Source organism: Oenanthe melanoleuca, chromosome 11 (genome assembly GCF_029582105.1).
Source record: "Oenanthe melanoleuca isolate GR-GAL-2019-014 chromosome 11, OMel1.0, whole genome shotgun sequence".
Lineage (NCBI taxonomy): Eukaryota > Metazoa > Chordata > Aves > Passeriformes > Muscicapidae > Oenanthe > Oenanthe melanoleuca.
The window spans coordinates 10,667,164-10,681,141 of NC_079345.1; the positions used below are offsets into that span (position 1 = coordinate 10,667,164).

The window sequence follows — 13,978 nt, forward strand, 5'->3', positions numbered from 1 at the left end:
TGTGCAGTGCCCGAGCACTGAACAGACTGGCCAGAGGCTGTGGAGCCTCCCTCGCTGGGGATATTCCACAGCTCTCTGGACACAGCCCTGTGCCCTGGGTAATTCTGCTTGAGCAGGGAGGCTGGACCAGATGATCCCACTCTGGTCCCTTCCAACCTGACCCATTGTGTGATTCTGTGGGAAAAAAACCAAAACAAAACAAAATAAGACCGCAAACAATTGAAAATGTTTTTTAAATGTCCATTTTTAGTAGCCTGCGAGGACTGACGAAAGTCCTTGACTGATTACGTCACCTCTAGTAGGAGGTTGGAGTTCTTGGCTCATACAGGCAGCGTTAGCTCCAAATTTTGGAGAGGCTCAGTGGATGCCTCCGGGTACACACATAAGGTGTTCACCAAGCTGCAGAGCTGAGCCGCTGTGCCTCTGCCCTTCGCTGCCCGGTGCGGGAACGCGTCCCCGCGGCTGTCACGGCTGGCACCGCCACAGCTCCGCCTTTCCTGCCGCCCCCGGGCTCCCCCAGCCAGCCCGGCCGGCGCTACCGACCCTCCTCCCTCAGGAGCCCCGGGGTGGGAGGCCCCCGGCCCCGCCCCAAGCCCCGCCCCGGGCCCACCGGCCAATGGCGTGCGTCCCCGCGCGCCCCGCTGGCCAATGAGAGCTGCTCATTTCCCTAAGCTCCACCCCCGGCGCTGCCAGCCAGCTGAGAGAGTGACAGGTGCACCCGCGCGATCCCATTGGTCCGCCCGCCACTAGACGGACAGGCGCTCAAACCAATCGGCCTGCGAGGGGCGGGGCCCGCGCTGTGACGGGCCCGGGGCGGGCCCGCGCGTCAGGGCCCGTCCCGAGCTGTGAGTGGCGGGTGCGGCCGCGCCGCCCGCCCCGCGGGGCGGTCCCGGGAGCGGCGGGCGCCCATTGGCAGCGGGGGGCGGCCCGGATGTGCGGCCCGAGGGGCGGGCGGTAAATGGGGCTGTGCCGGGGGTAGCGGGAGCGGCGGCGGCGGCAGCGGCGGCGGGGCCTGGGCCGCGCGGCGGAGCGGCGGAGCCTCGGTGGGTAAACGATGAGGGGCCACAGCGTCCGGCCCCGCCCGGGCTGAGCCTCCCGGGCGGAACGGCGACGGTGGCGCGGGGGTCCCGTTCCCGCGGCGCGGAGGGCGGCGGGGCTGTTCTGTCGCTGAGGGGCTGCGCGGTGCCCGCGCCCGCGGGGCCGTCACCCGCCGCGGGAGGGGCCGGGCGGGCGCGGCCCGTTGTGCCCGTTGGGGCCGCCCCGCGCGGGCGGCGGGAGGCACCGCGGGCTCGGACAGCGCCGGGCGCGGGGCGGCTGCCAGCGGGGCCCGGCTGCCCGCGGGGCCCGGCCCGCCCGCTCCAGCCCTCTGTCCGTTGCTCCCCGCCCTGCGAACGGCTTCGCGCTGCGGCACGGCTGCGGCCTCGGCGGGGACACCGCGAGCCCCGCTCCGGCTTCGCAGGACTGCCCTTAACCTCCCGTGACCCCCGGCTGACAGATCCCTCGGGAGCGCCCTGTGCTGGGGGACTCGGCCGGCCAGCACCCCATGTCCCTTAGGCTGCTGTATCTAAAATTGGGGTAGATTTCAGTTTCCTAGAGGTCTGAACTCGTAGCAGCAGGTGTCGGTATGGAACGTGTAACCCGCCTGTGGAAGAAGCGTCGGCGAACAGGCTCGACTGGTCAGTGTTCCTGCTCACCGCCGCCAGCGGCTGCCCTGCTGTCCGGCACGTTAGGGTGTGGGTGAACGAGGGCCTTGGCTCCAAAGGAGGTCAGGAGTGGCTGTGCTGCGGAGAAATAAGTTCCAGTGAGAATTGACAGCTACGGTAGCTGGACAAGCATGAAATACTGTGTATGCAACTGTTCTCAGGTGCTCTGCTGAAGTAGCTCGGTTTGCTCTCAGATGTAGGAGTGGTTCCCTTTGATTTGTTGACGTTTCCAGAAAATGTTCAGAAGAGTGCTCTGTTCCAGGCTGATAAAGTTTTTTTCACATTGCTTTAGTGTGTTTGATCAAATAACTCTGTTGGTGATAGGAGAAAAATATGACATGTTCTGCAACACTGGGTAAAATGAGACTTTTTTTTGATGAGAATATCTAATGTAGGAAAGGAAAAGGTGCAGAAGCACAGAGCTTAAATGTTATGGTTTTGCTAGTGATAACTTTTTGTTTTTTTGAAGTCTTTTAGAGTGCTGATGAAGTATCAGATGATTTCACACTTGCTCTGACTGCTGGCGTGTATTACACACCTGGAGAATGTGAACATGAAGTAACGCCTGGCAGCAGGTGGCTTTTGGTCCCAATGTGGTGCTGTGGATAAGCTAAAAGGCCTTTCCACGAAGCAGTATTTGAAGTAGTGCTTCTTCAGAAGTTTGTATTTTGTCTTTGTTTAGTTGCTGTTTTGCTAAAGGAAAGCACTAGAGAAGAAGGTAGCCATGGGAGGAGGACAGCTGAGGAGGATTGCTGTTATTTGCTGTTCTTAAAGCAGAAGAAATCAGTAGTGTGTACTATTGAGTGGCACATTATCAAGCCTCTTCTGGATAAGGTACTGTGAAAGTTGACAGTGTGAAAGGAGAGAGTATTGGGTTGTTTTGAGAAGCTGATGGTTTTAGTAGTTATGGCACTGGGAGATGCCATAACAGTGAGTGCCTTGGGGTGACACTGAGCCCTGTGTAGGAATGAATGCCTAAACTGCCTAGAAATTCCACTTAATGGTATCAGGACTTGGCTTTCCTTTGCTGCAGACATAGTGAGAAGTAGGAGAGGCAGTCTAATGCAGATTTACTGTTACTTGGTTATTGTTTCAAATACTGATTTTAATTGTTTTTATGATTAGTGATGGGTGGTAAATTGCAAGGTGAAGGCACTAGAGAGCATAAGGAATTGTGGATAAGTTCCCTTTAGAGCTAGGGTTTTCCATTTCCACGCTGCGTGGGAGTGAATGTGATTAGAAATAAACTCTTAAAACACCTTGAAAAGCTTCTTAAATGGCATTCCTCTGGGAAACTTGTACTCTGAGGTTTTGAGTTCTCCAGTGTAAACAGTATTTTAACAGGTGGATGAGACTGGAGGCAGTTTAATAATAAATCTAGGATGATACTATATATGATTTATAACTGGCAAGCAACTGGATAAAAGACATCCGTGTAAGACAACCTGTGGAAGTTATTCTTCAGCTTAACTAGAGCTAAAATAACATTTTATTTGCTCTTAATAGTATGCAAGTAGGCAAAGCTGGAAGTGTACTGAGATACATAGCTGCTTTCTGAAAGGTGGATCTGGTGACTGAACTGTGTCTAACATCAGTTAGCAAGCTTCTAGAAAAGTTCCCTGTTTCTCTGGGAATAGGTTGGGCTGTTTTTTACCTGTTGTCCTGCTGACTCCTTTTCTCCTATCTTTGGTTCTGGGATAATGCACCTTGTATTACCTAGTCATAAAAAACACCAGCCCAAAACAAACAAACTAATCCTGCCCCAATCCCATAATCACTCCAGATTCCAGGTAATTGTCTTCCAACCTGTACCTCAACTTGCAGCACTTTTCCCTCTTGTCAGAGCTGGAGCGCTCAGGTGCTCTTTGTGCGTCAGTTCCTCCACCCTCGCGTTGCACCAGAGTTTCCCGAGGAAATGTCTCGTACCTTCCTGGCCCAGTGTCTTCCTGTCTTACTTAGTCTGGTTGCTTTGATGGAAAGGGCCTGTGGTACACCCTCTGGCAAGACTCTGCTTTCCAGACAAGAGATGGGGAAAAGTGAAAACATCTTCTCCCTGCTCTCACAGGGCAGTAGCTGTGCTTTGACTTTCTCTCTTCAGTGGCGCAGAATGATGTGAGACTCTGGCTGCTGAAGAGGAAAGAATACCTGGAGGAACCTGTTGTATATTGGAATGCTTGAGATTATTTTCAGTGGGGGAAATTAATTATTTTTCATCACTTTTCTGAAAAGTGCTTGCATTTTTTTGTATGCTTGGCTGGTGCATAGCCATGGAAGGACATGATTTGATATTGATGTTTCTTTTAAATATTTGGAATTCCTAGACTTTCTTTGGATAAATTGTCTGGTTTTTTTTTTGTTTGTTTGTTTTTGTTTTTGTTTTTTTTCTTTCAACCAGATTGGCATTTATTTTCATTTTAGGAAGATTTTGGTAATAATGTTTCCATTTTCTCTATAAAGTAATCCAGTGGTGAACAGATGCTTCATTCCTTACTGTAGTAAAAATGTAGTGTTGAAATAGAAACCTGTGCCACTGGCTCTGTCTCTCTCATATCACATTAGCTTTCTTGATCTATGTTGTACAGCTTTCTACTAAAGAAACTGAGTAAAGTGCCTCAAAACCTTAGGTGATGGAGCCAAAAATGGGAGGGTGAGATGAAGAAGGAAACTAGTAGAACTGAAGAGGGGAAAAAAAGAGTGGAGGCAATAGGCTGTGCCAGACAAGAGGTGCTGTGAATCAGAGTTCTTGAGCAAGCAATAGCAAGATTTTAAAAAAAAAGAGAGGAGAAAGCAAGGACATACACAATAGATGACACTGAAACACCAAATATTGCTGAAGTCCTTGTTATTGGGCTGCTGATCTAAAGAGCACTAAGCCTTAGTGCTCATAATGAAACCATTAATAAGCCACAGAGAAACTTCTGTGTTCTATGGCTTTGTCTATTCCTGGTGATGTTCCAATGCAGATGAAAACAAAATGACATGTACATGATACAAACTCAATGAAAGGATCATCTCTGTCACCAGGAATGACAGAGAATTTCTCAAACTGGGACACTTCAGAAATGTGCAAAGTCAACAGTCTGCGAGGGACAGCACTTAGCAGGGTCATAGTTCTGTCTGGTGCTGGACTGAAATGGGGAGGTGATAACTTTAATATTTTCACGTGTAGAGGATCTTCCTAAACTGTGCTGAGCCAAGAGATGGTCCTTTTTTTCTTCTCATTGGCAAAATCAACGTGGAATGCAGAATATAATTTTTTTCTAGCAGAAGGAAGGCAGAGATTCACGTGCAAAAAATAGACATGTTATTCTTCTGGAGCATATCATAGAGCTTTGGCATTTTTAACTATTGGCAGTCTTATGTACATGAAGTTTTCTTCTGAAGTTACAGAAAGATAATGCTGACTGTAGTAATAGATTTGAATCCTATTTATATATTGAGTCCTGTTTATCTGTTAAATGCATGTTTATTCTCTGTACTTCTAGGGTATCAATCCCAAGGGCCTGAGGACACTCTGACACCCCTAAAAAGTTCCATCCCTTTATTTGGAATACACGTTATGAACCCTTTCTGGAGCATGTCTACAGGTTCTGTGCGCAAGGTATTTAATGAATGGATGCCAGAAAGTGTTGTCATGCTTGGGAGGGGTGGTAGCAGTGCTGGAAAAAAAACATCAGGTGATCTGCAAATAGTGTTTTACTGTGCATTTATCCTGAGGGTTGTGATCACCTTCAGAAAAAGTGCAAACTAGCTTTGAGCTGTGTTAACTGGACTGTGCTTGTGTATAGAGTGTATTCCAGGATTTTTTGACTTTTTTTTATCTGAAGCATCTTTAAATAGGAAATGTGAAATGTATTTGTTCAAGTGGTGGATACACTTTTTGCTTAAGACATTTTAGTGTCTTAGATAAAGCTTAGCCATAGCACGTGCAATGAGCTTTGACAAAACTGTGCCTCCGTCATGCTGTTGCTACTTGAGGTTGTAGGAGTAATAAAAGCATGGGAGTTCTAGGGTTAATCACTTCCCAGGTGTTCAGTACTAGGGCAAATTATGTAACTTTGATCACGAGGTATTGTTACTAGTCCAGGTCTTGGGCCCTTGAAAACACCATAGCTTAAATCCTGCCTTTAGTCTCCACATTTAGCCTAAGCCCAAGTCTGTAGTCTGCATGTTTGTCTTGGCAATCTATAGAATGTTTTTGGGTTCTGTGACTAGTACAGTGTTTGTTGGCTGTGTTGTTTTTTTTTTTCCTTCCAAGTAAAGGCAGCAAAGGCATAAAAAGGTTCCTATAGTAAATTATTTAAACTTGATACACCTGCCGAGTGGTGATTCTTTCAATGTGGGAGTGAGCTATAAGATCAGTTCCAAGTGGATTGTTGATGTCTAAAGCACAGGCAGAAAGTGAAATACATAAAACTTTCTTTTTTCCATTTCTGTTTTACTACACTACTTTTAAAGAGTCTTTGAAGTCTACAGTGTAAGGATGCTTGTCAGTAGAAATGATTTATCTTGATGCACTGTGTGCTAGAAATAGATTGACTTGTAAGCTGATGTTGTATACTGTCTGGTTTCAGGTTCTAAATAAATATAGGCCTCCTTAAACATTTGTCCTAATCTGTAGATTTCCTATGCAGCATTGAATACTTTTTTTAAAAAAATGCACAGGAGCACCCTTCCAAGCCCTTCCTCAAGCAATAGATCTTCAAACCCAAGATATGTTTCATTGGCCTAACTTGTAATTACCATAATTTGGTTTAAACCTGTGTTAAAATATGTTCATATGTTAAATGTGTCTGAAATATGGCCTGTGATGTCATGGTTCTCCTTTGATTTGACAGAGATCTGACACTGAAGAGAAGACATTGAGTGGAGAGCTTCGAACCAGTCCCCTGCGAGCCTCTGCAAAGAAACAGTTGCCTTCTATCCCAAAGAATGCTGTGCCAATAACCAAGCCTGCTTCACCTGCCAGCTCCTCCCAGTCCACCAATGGAACACATGCTTCTTATGGGCCTTTTTATTTGGAGTACTCACTACTTGCAGAATTGTAGGTTTTCACTTTTTTCATCTTTCTGAGGTCACTGGGCTTATGTTTCAATGGGGAAAAAAACCCCCCCTAGTTCTTGCATGGTGTCTCTCATCGTCCTTGAGGGCAGTAAAATGTTGTCTACAGAGTTCTTTTTCTGGAGCAGCAGTCTTGATCCCTTGAAACAGAAAGGGAGAAGAAAGATGAGATTTTAAGGGCTATTTTTAGATGTCATTCTCTGAATTATTGCGTTTCTTGATCTTCATGTAAACACATTAGTAGTGTTTACTACTTAAACTAGAGTTTAGGTATCCTGACCAGTTATCCTATTGGCTTTTTGGTCAGAAATACCAAATATTTGAAACAAGTATTGAAATAGAAGCCAGCAGATGTTGAGTGGGAAGATGCATATGAATATATGGTGCTATCTAATGGAGTTAGGATGTGGGAGCTTCCTTCAGCTGTCACATGGAACATGTGAGCACTGCCTGATACAGTTGATCAAGTGGATGTTGGGATATCTGTATTCATTTCTGTGATATTTAATGTGAAACTTAAGAGGGAGGAGTTGCATTTCACCCAATCTGCTGATTTGTAGGCTGCTGTGGGAGCATAAAAATCTCAGTCCTCAAAACTTTCTGGTTATATAACTGGTTAATGCTACAAAGCTGAAGAGACTTCCTCTGTAATAGACATACTGGATTCCCAAGTATGTAGTGCCTTTTGGAATGAAATCCCTGGAGTCCTTATGCAACACTGAGTCTCAGTTCTTGTATTTAACTATTAAATTGAAAGTAAGAACTCTCAAACCATTCATCTCTTTTTCAAGGAATTGACCCTTTTTAATTCAAGAAAGATGTTTTTCTTCTGAGGAAATATATTGGTACTATAATGCAAATTCATTATTGGGAAAATAATAACAAATACTAGGGTAATGGTAAGCAGAGAACTGTGTTAATATTTAAGATAGCTGTTTATTTTTGCAAGCATGTAGTGTTCAGTTTAATGGACCTATATGCCAGGTAACTGGAAAACTTGTAAAGTTAATAATTTGGTTTTTTGTTTGTTTTGGCCGTTGCCAATGTAATTTCACCTTGATCTGCAGCATAGTGTCATCTAAAACTGAAAAATGACTTGTTTAAAACTGAGGTTGAAATTTGATCACATTTCAACAGTAGCTACAATTGACTGTGAATCTGTATTCAAAATTATTTAATTGAATTTTATTTTGCTTTCTTACTTTGGGGATTGAGTAGACAATTGTAAATTTCTTTACTGACATATGTTAAATGCATCTAGTGAGGGAAGAGTTTTTCTGCTTCTGTACACAGTTTTATCAAGAGGGATAGTGTTCTGTGCTATTAAGCCTTTAAGTGGAGTGGTGCGAAAAGCAGGAGGGAAAGAGTGTGATTTCACTATATTTGTTACCTCCTTCTGTGAGCAGCCCTAGGAATTGGGAGTGAGTTTGTGGAAGAGGGGCCTGTTGGGCTGTGGGTGGTACTTTCTGGGTTTGCTGTGTCAGTGTGGTTGTGGAGCTCTCTGAATACTGACTCCGCTTGCAGTACCTTGGTGGTGAAGCAGAAGTTGCCAGGTGTCTACGTGCAGCCCTCATACCGATCAGCTTTAAGTAAGTTTAAACTTAACTTTTAAATTGTTTTATACATGTACATTTTTAAATTCTTTCACTCAAGCAAACTTTCTCACTTGCAGTGTGGTTTGGTGTAATATTCATAAGACATGGGCTCTACCAAGATGGTGTGTTTAAATTCACTGTTTATATTCCTGATAATTACCCGGATGGAGACTGCCCGGTAAGTGGTTGTCTTAGCTTTTTCTTTTTTTCTGGTGGTATAAGTATGGCTTTTTGTTAAAACTGATACACCAATTAGCTTCCCTCCTTGAACTCATTTTGTTCACTTGACTGGGCTCATTTGCCATGTCTTGTACACATTTGCAAGCCACTCTGGAGGAATTGCATTACTCTGATTACTGAGACTGGTGTGGAGTGAACTTCCTGAGGTCAGATGCATTAGGGTGTTAAGTAATCCACCAGTTCTTTCCCTCCACTCTTGATTTGCTACTTCCTCAGCAGGAACTTAAAATTTAAGCCCTTAAAGAGGTATCAGAGTTCTGAGTAGTGATATAGTGGAATGTAAAATCCAGACATTTGTGCTGTGCTTGCTGTAATACTGCATGATTTCTTGATTATCTCTTTGAAATTATATTGAAACAGAGGACTAAAAATTTGAGGAGAACGTGGTGAAGCAAAGGGGGAAGGAGATAGGTAGTGTGGTGTTATCTTCCATCTCTGCTGTCTCCTTTTTCTCTTCAGTGAAAAGTTTCCAAGTTATTAGACCAATTTTAAAATAAAAATAAAAAAATACTTTGTGGCAGTCAGACCCTTCAAAGCAGCTTACCTTCATGGCCACACTTCTTGAGAGGAAGATTTGATGGCAGATGCACACAACTGCTATATTGGGTAGCTGCACGCTTGGTGTCAAGTTTTATGTAAAGCTATCATCTTTAAAAGAACACAACTAGTAGAAAACAATGTCTTTTAAAGGTTAGACTTTACTATCTCTCATCCAGACAACACTCTTTTGCTAGAAGAGAACCTTTAGAACCTTTCTCTTGAAACTCAGTTTTCCTTTGGAAGAATATGTGAACTCTGGAAGCAATGAGCTGTACAGAGCTGAAGACACCATGGTGTCACTGTGTAGTTTACTTAAAAGTGTGTAGGATAAAAAAATACTGATTTGTAGCTCAAGTATGTAAAAAGCTTTCAGTCACAAATAGCTAAACCAGAAAAACTCCTTTAATCTGTTCTTATCTGATATTATTACCTGTGTTGGCACTGGTGCCTGTGCAGCTAACTGGATTAGTTTCCTGATCTGGAGATAGCATGTGAGAGAGGACAAGACCCTGCATGTTACACAGTTGTGTTGGGTTACAGTTTCACAGCTGGTAGAAATCACTTGTGGTTGCTTTCTTTTAATACAGTAACAATTTCTTAGTATTTGGAAGCATTATTTGGCTGACCTTCACCCAGTGGTGTTTGCATTAGGATTAAAGTTGTTGTAATGAATTTTTTTTTTCTTAACGCAGCGCTTGGTTTTTGATCTGCCTGTCTTCCACCCACTAGTGGACCCTTTATCTGGTGAACTGGATGTGAAAAGAGCATTTGCAAAGTGGAGGTTAGTGGTGACAAATTGATGGGTAATTTGAGAAGTTTGTTCCATTCTTCATTGTGCTTTATTCTTTTTAGGAGAAACCATAATCACATATGGCAAGTGTTAATGTACGCTCGCAGAGTCTTCTACAAGATTGATACAACCAGTCCTCTGAACCCTGAGGCTGCAGTGCTGTGAGTATCCTCCCTGTGTATGGGCCTGACCTCTTAAGAGTTTTTGCCATAGACTTGCAGAAACAAGGTGTTTGTAAAATTCTATCCACTTGTGGTCTTTGCCTCCAGACTTGCTTGTGTTAGGAACTCAAAGTTGGGTTTTGCCAATCTGTGCTTCTAGAGCAAACTTGTGGCTCCTTGCAGTTACTTAACACTACTTACTTCTGTCTTGCAGGTATGAAAAGGATGTTCAGCTGTTCAAAAGTAAAGTGGTAGACAGTGTCAAACTATGCAGTAGTCATTTATTTGATCAGCCCAAAATAGAGGACCCCTATGCAATCATGTGAGTACTCTGAGCAAATTTACCCTGTCATAGTGTTTTGAGATCAAGTTTTGGTATAGTTTCTGATGGCAGCCTTTCTCTGTCAGGCTGACCTGCTTTTGTTTTAGAAAAAATGTCAAAACAATAACCTCCCAAACAAACCTCAGAACAAACAAAAGGCCTGAAGCACCTACCTCCCATATTATTTCATGGGCACAAATGCTTTCTGGCTTTCCTGAGCTCAGTTTGCATGACTGTAGCTTTGGTCAGAGTTCTAAAATCCTTCTAAAGCTTGCCTGCATTAGAGATGGAGCAGTCAGCTTTGTGGTGAATGTGAGTGTTTTTTCATGTCACAGCTGTGAATTTCCAGTTCTCAGAAATGAAAACGTAAACATTTATTGTTGAAAAGATCCATGATAATATGAATTTACTTCTTAACTGTATGTTTTAACACCACTTAAAATCTACTTAATTCAACAAACTAAACAACAGAAAAAAACATTGCCTTCTGCTCTCTCTTGTACTGTAGTTTGCAAAAATGCCAAGTAAGAGTTAACTATACTTTTTCCATAGTTTTTCTCCATGGAATCCAGCTATACATGATGAAGCTAGAGAGAAGATGTTGACTCAGAAGGTACGTACAAAGTTCACATTCTCACTCTAGGAAGGGTTTATTGCCTGATGCGGGAAGAAAGATTCCCTGTGTGCTAAGGAGACCTTTTCCCACCCCTCTTTTGGCTCAGCAGTAATGCTGGAACTGCTGTGGTCTCCTAACGAAGCAGTTACATCACTGCTCTAACTTCAGTGTGTTAAGCAATTAGTCACTTAGCCAGAAAGCTTTGTTAGCACAACTCTTGGCACACAGCAGAATTTTTGTTGTTGTTTTTTATGGATGGAAGGGATGAAGAGATTCACTGGCAGCCTGTTAGGTTGTCCTGCACTTGTCATGACTTTTACCATTTCTGCATTACCTGACAGTCCCCAGCTTCTTTGTTCTCTTCTGTTGAGAGATCTTTCATTACTGAATCAAACTTCAGCACTTTCTTCTCCTTGCAAAGTTTCTGAAGCAGCACAAGCACAGTCCCTTGCTCACTTCTCTAAAAGCTGATGATTTGTGATGAGACATCAGCTCACCAAAAGGTGCTGAGAGTTCCTTCCATCACAGAGTGCTCTTACTGACAGAGCTGGAAGGTGTTGGCTCATAGAGCTTTCACCTGATGGGTGATGGGAGGTGATTTGGGATTTGGAGTGTTCATGTTTTGTTTTGTTGTTTTAATTGCTGCTTTGCACTTGACAAGAGCTGGCACACAACAATTCTGAGTCTGTGCTGAGTGGCCTGACAAGTCAATCCACTTGGAGTACAAAGGGATTCTGAAACAGTGGCTGCTGTCATAGCTGGACTAGCAAGGAAATACACTCTGAATGTTTTGGTTGCTGACTTGGCCTAAAGCTGTGTTATGGTTTGCTGGGGTTTTGTGTAATGAAAAATCATCTTTTTGTCAGTTTGAGCTTGTCTTCCTCACTGCAAGCTTTACCTCGTGTTCTTGCATGTCTTCTGGCATGAATGAGGTTTTTAAATTGATCTTAATACAATACACTGCCTGAGCTCAGTGTGGCAGTGTTCCCAAGTTGTATCTTTCTCCTTTAATTTCAAGCCTTTTTTCTTTTTTTTGGTCTTCTAATTGCAATAGTCAGTTCAAAATGTTTGTTGCACTCTTGAATGTTTACTGTTCAGGCATTTAACTGTGACAAATGCTCAGGGAAGGAAGGGACAGGTCCATCCTTGGAAAGCATTAGTAAACTCCCATGTTTAGCAAAGGCATTAATTGTTTCTTTGGCACATTAATTTGGGTTCCCAACCACCTGTGGTGTGCAGTGCTCCTCCCCAGCACGCCCAGTATTGCCAGGCAGAGCTACAGGGGCAGTGCTGGGGAGGGTTTGGAGTGACACCTCTCTGTAGAACCAAGAAATGTGGTGAAGAGCAGTGCAGTGATGCTGGGCTGGGTCCTCCAAGCAAAAGGAGTATCCTTGAGTCTTTATGGTGGGATAGGGCAGCTGTACCCCAGTTAAGTCCTTAAAACTTCTGTATTGTCAGGGTCATTCTGCAGATGCCACACACATTCCTAGAAATTAAGCCAATGGCCATCTTGCTGTTCCTCTTTGAGGAGAGGGAATGGTGCAGACCTCATTTGTTCTTGTATTTTCTAAAGGTAAAATGGATGGAGGGGGAGTTGAGAGGGTTTGGATATCTACAAATTGTAACTTCAACTTTGTTCTCCCCAGAAGAAGCCAGAAGATCAGCACTGCAAAAGCATGCACGTCTCTGGCCTGTCGTGGGTGAAGCCTGGCTCAGTGCAGCCCTTCAGCAAAGAAGAGAAGACGATGCCCACTTAGCTGTCCTGAACACTGGTGCACAAAACACTTTTTGGGGGTGGAGGGAATGTAACGGAGGGAGAAACTGCAAAGCAGCAGTTTCCTTCTTGACTACGGATTAGTAAAACCCGAATGGTAGCAGTGACTCCAGTAAACCTGTTCAATGGATTACTGACTCTTAATGTTTTACATATGCATTAGGTTTTAAAGGCTTGCCTGGAGTTTGGAAGTCTCTCTTGAACACTACAGTACTTCTACCTGAAGACTGTCTAGGGTGGGTAATTCCTCAGGGCTCTGAAATGCCTGGAGGTTTTGGGTTGGTTTTTAAGCTTTTATTTTTTTCCCTCCAGGAATAGCAATTTTTTAAGAAGACTCTTAAATTACTGGCGGAAGTATTAGTATTGGAAATACACTGCCAGAGTTAAGCTGTGTTCATGTAAACTAATATAGCAGAGTTAAACACTATATTTAATGGTTTTAAATACTTTTGATTTCTATTGTAAATATGTTAGGATTTGAAATTGTAAATAGACAGTTCATTGACTCCATTTAGCACTTTCCAGAAGCAAAGCTGGGGATGATGTATGATGTATTATTGATTTGTAAATGGATACTGTCACTAAAGCGCACATTAGTCTGACAGGGTGAAAGCGGAATGTCAGGCTTGTTAGACTTTTTAGTACAAAAACACTAAAATCAAAGCTTTTAATGGTGGTCTCTTGAGCTAATAAAATCTTAGAGGGTTTTAGATTCCCTAGGTGTCTAGGGGATTTCTTAGGATAGCTTGACTTGTGTGTTAATAGTGACATCTTAAAATAAAAAGAAACCATGCTCTAGCTTTTGTCCCTGTTAGTCTGTGCTGTGGACACTTAGTCAAGAGTGGGAGCACCTGGCTACACAGCTGCTTGTCTGCATAGGTGTTGGGGATGCTCATGGGATGCCAGGACCAGCTCTGAGCAGAAGAGACTCCTGTTCCACACACAGGAAAACCTCTCCAAAGCTCAAGTGAAAGGATAGACTTCCTAATGCCACAGCCTGGTGTGATGCCTCTTCTTACCTCCCAGAAATGTCGTATCAAAACTTGTAGTGTTAACCCCTTGGAGCTGGCCTGCTTTCCTTTGACTCCCTTTGCCTGGACTGGTGGCATTGGTGCCAGCCAACTGCCTTGGAACAGCCTGTAGTCAGTCACCTGTGGTGGGAGGGTGGACAGTGAT

At 44.0% G+C, this 13,978-nt stretch overlaps 1 protein-coding gene across 3 annotated transcripts; it reads left to right on the plus strand.

Moving 5' to 3' along the window:
- The first annotated feature begins 992 nt into the window (after positions 1 to 992).
- On the plus strand, positions 993 to 13,600 carry AKTIP (AKT interacting protein). Of its 3 annotated transcripts, none has more exons than XM_056500523.1 (10): positions 993 to 1,043; positions 5,189 to 5,304; positions 6,542 to 6,747; positions 8,289 to 8,353; positions 8,437 to 8,537; positions 9,832 to 9,920; positions 9,992 to 10,090; positions 10,305 to 10,412; positions 10,965 to 11,025; positions 12,675 to 13,600. In XM_056500523.1, the coding sequence occupies exons 2-10, from the start codon at positions 5,263 to 5,265 to the stop codon at positions 12,783 to 12,785; spliced, it is 882 nt and encodes a 293-aa protein (XP_056356498.1). In that variant the 5' UTR covers positions 993 to 1,043; positions 5,189 to 5,262; the 3' UTR covers positions 12,786 to 13,600. The 3 variants fall into 3 exon arrangements, with proteins under 3 accessions (XP_056356498.1, XP_056356496.1, XP_056356497.1); XM_056500521.1 differs by lacking the exon at positions 993 to 1,043 and adding an exon at positions 1,298 to 1,676; XM_056500522.1 differs by lacking the exon at positions 993 to 1,043 and adding an exon at positions 1,298 to 1,676 and having other exon boundaries at positions 12,678 to 13,600.
- Positions 13,601 to 13,978: the final 378 nt, after the last annotated feature.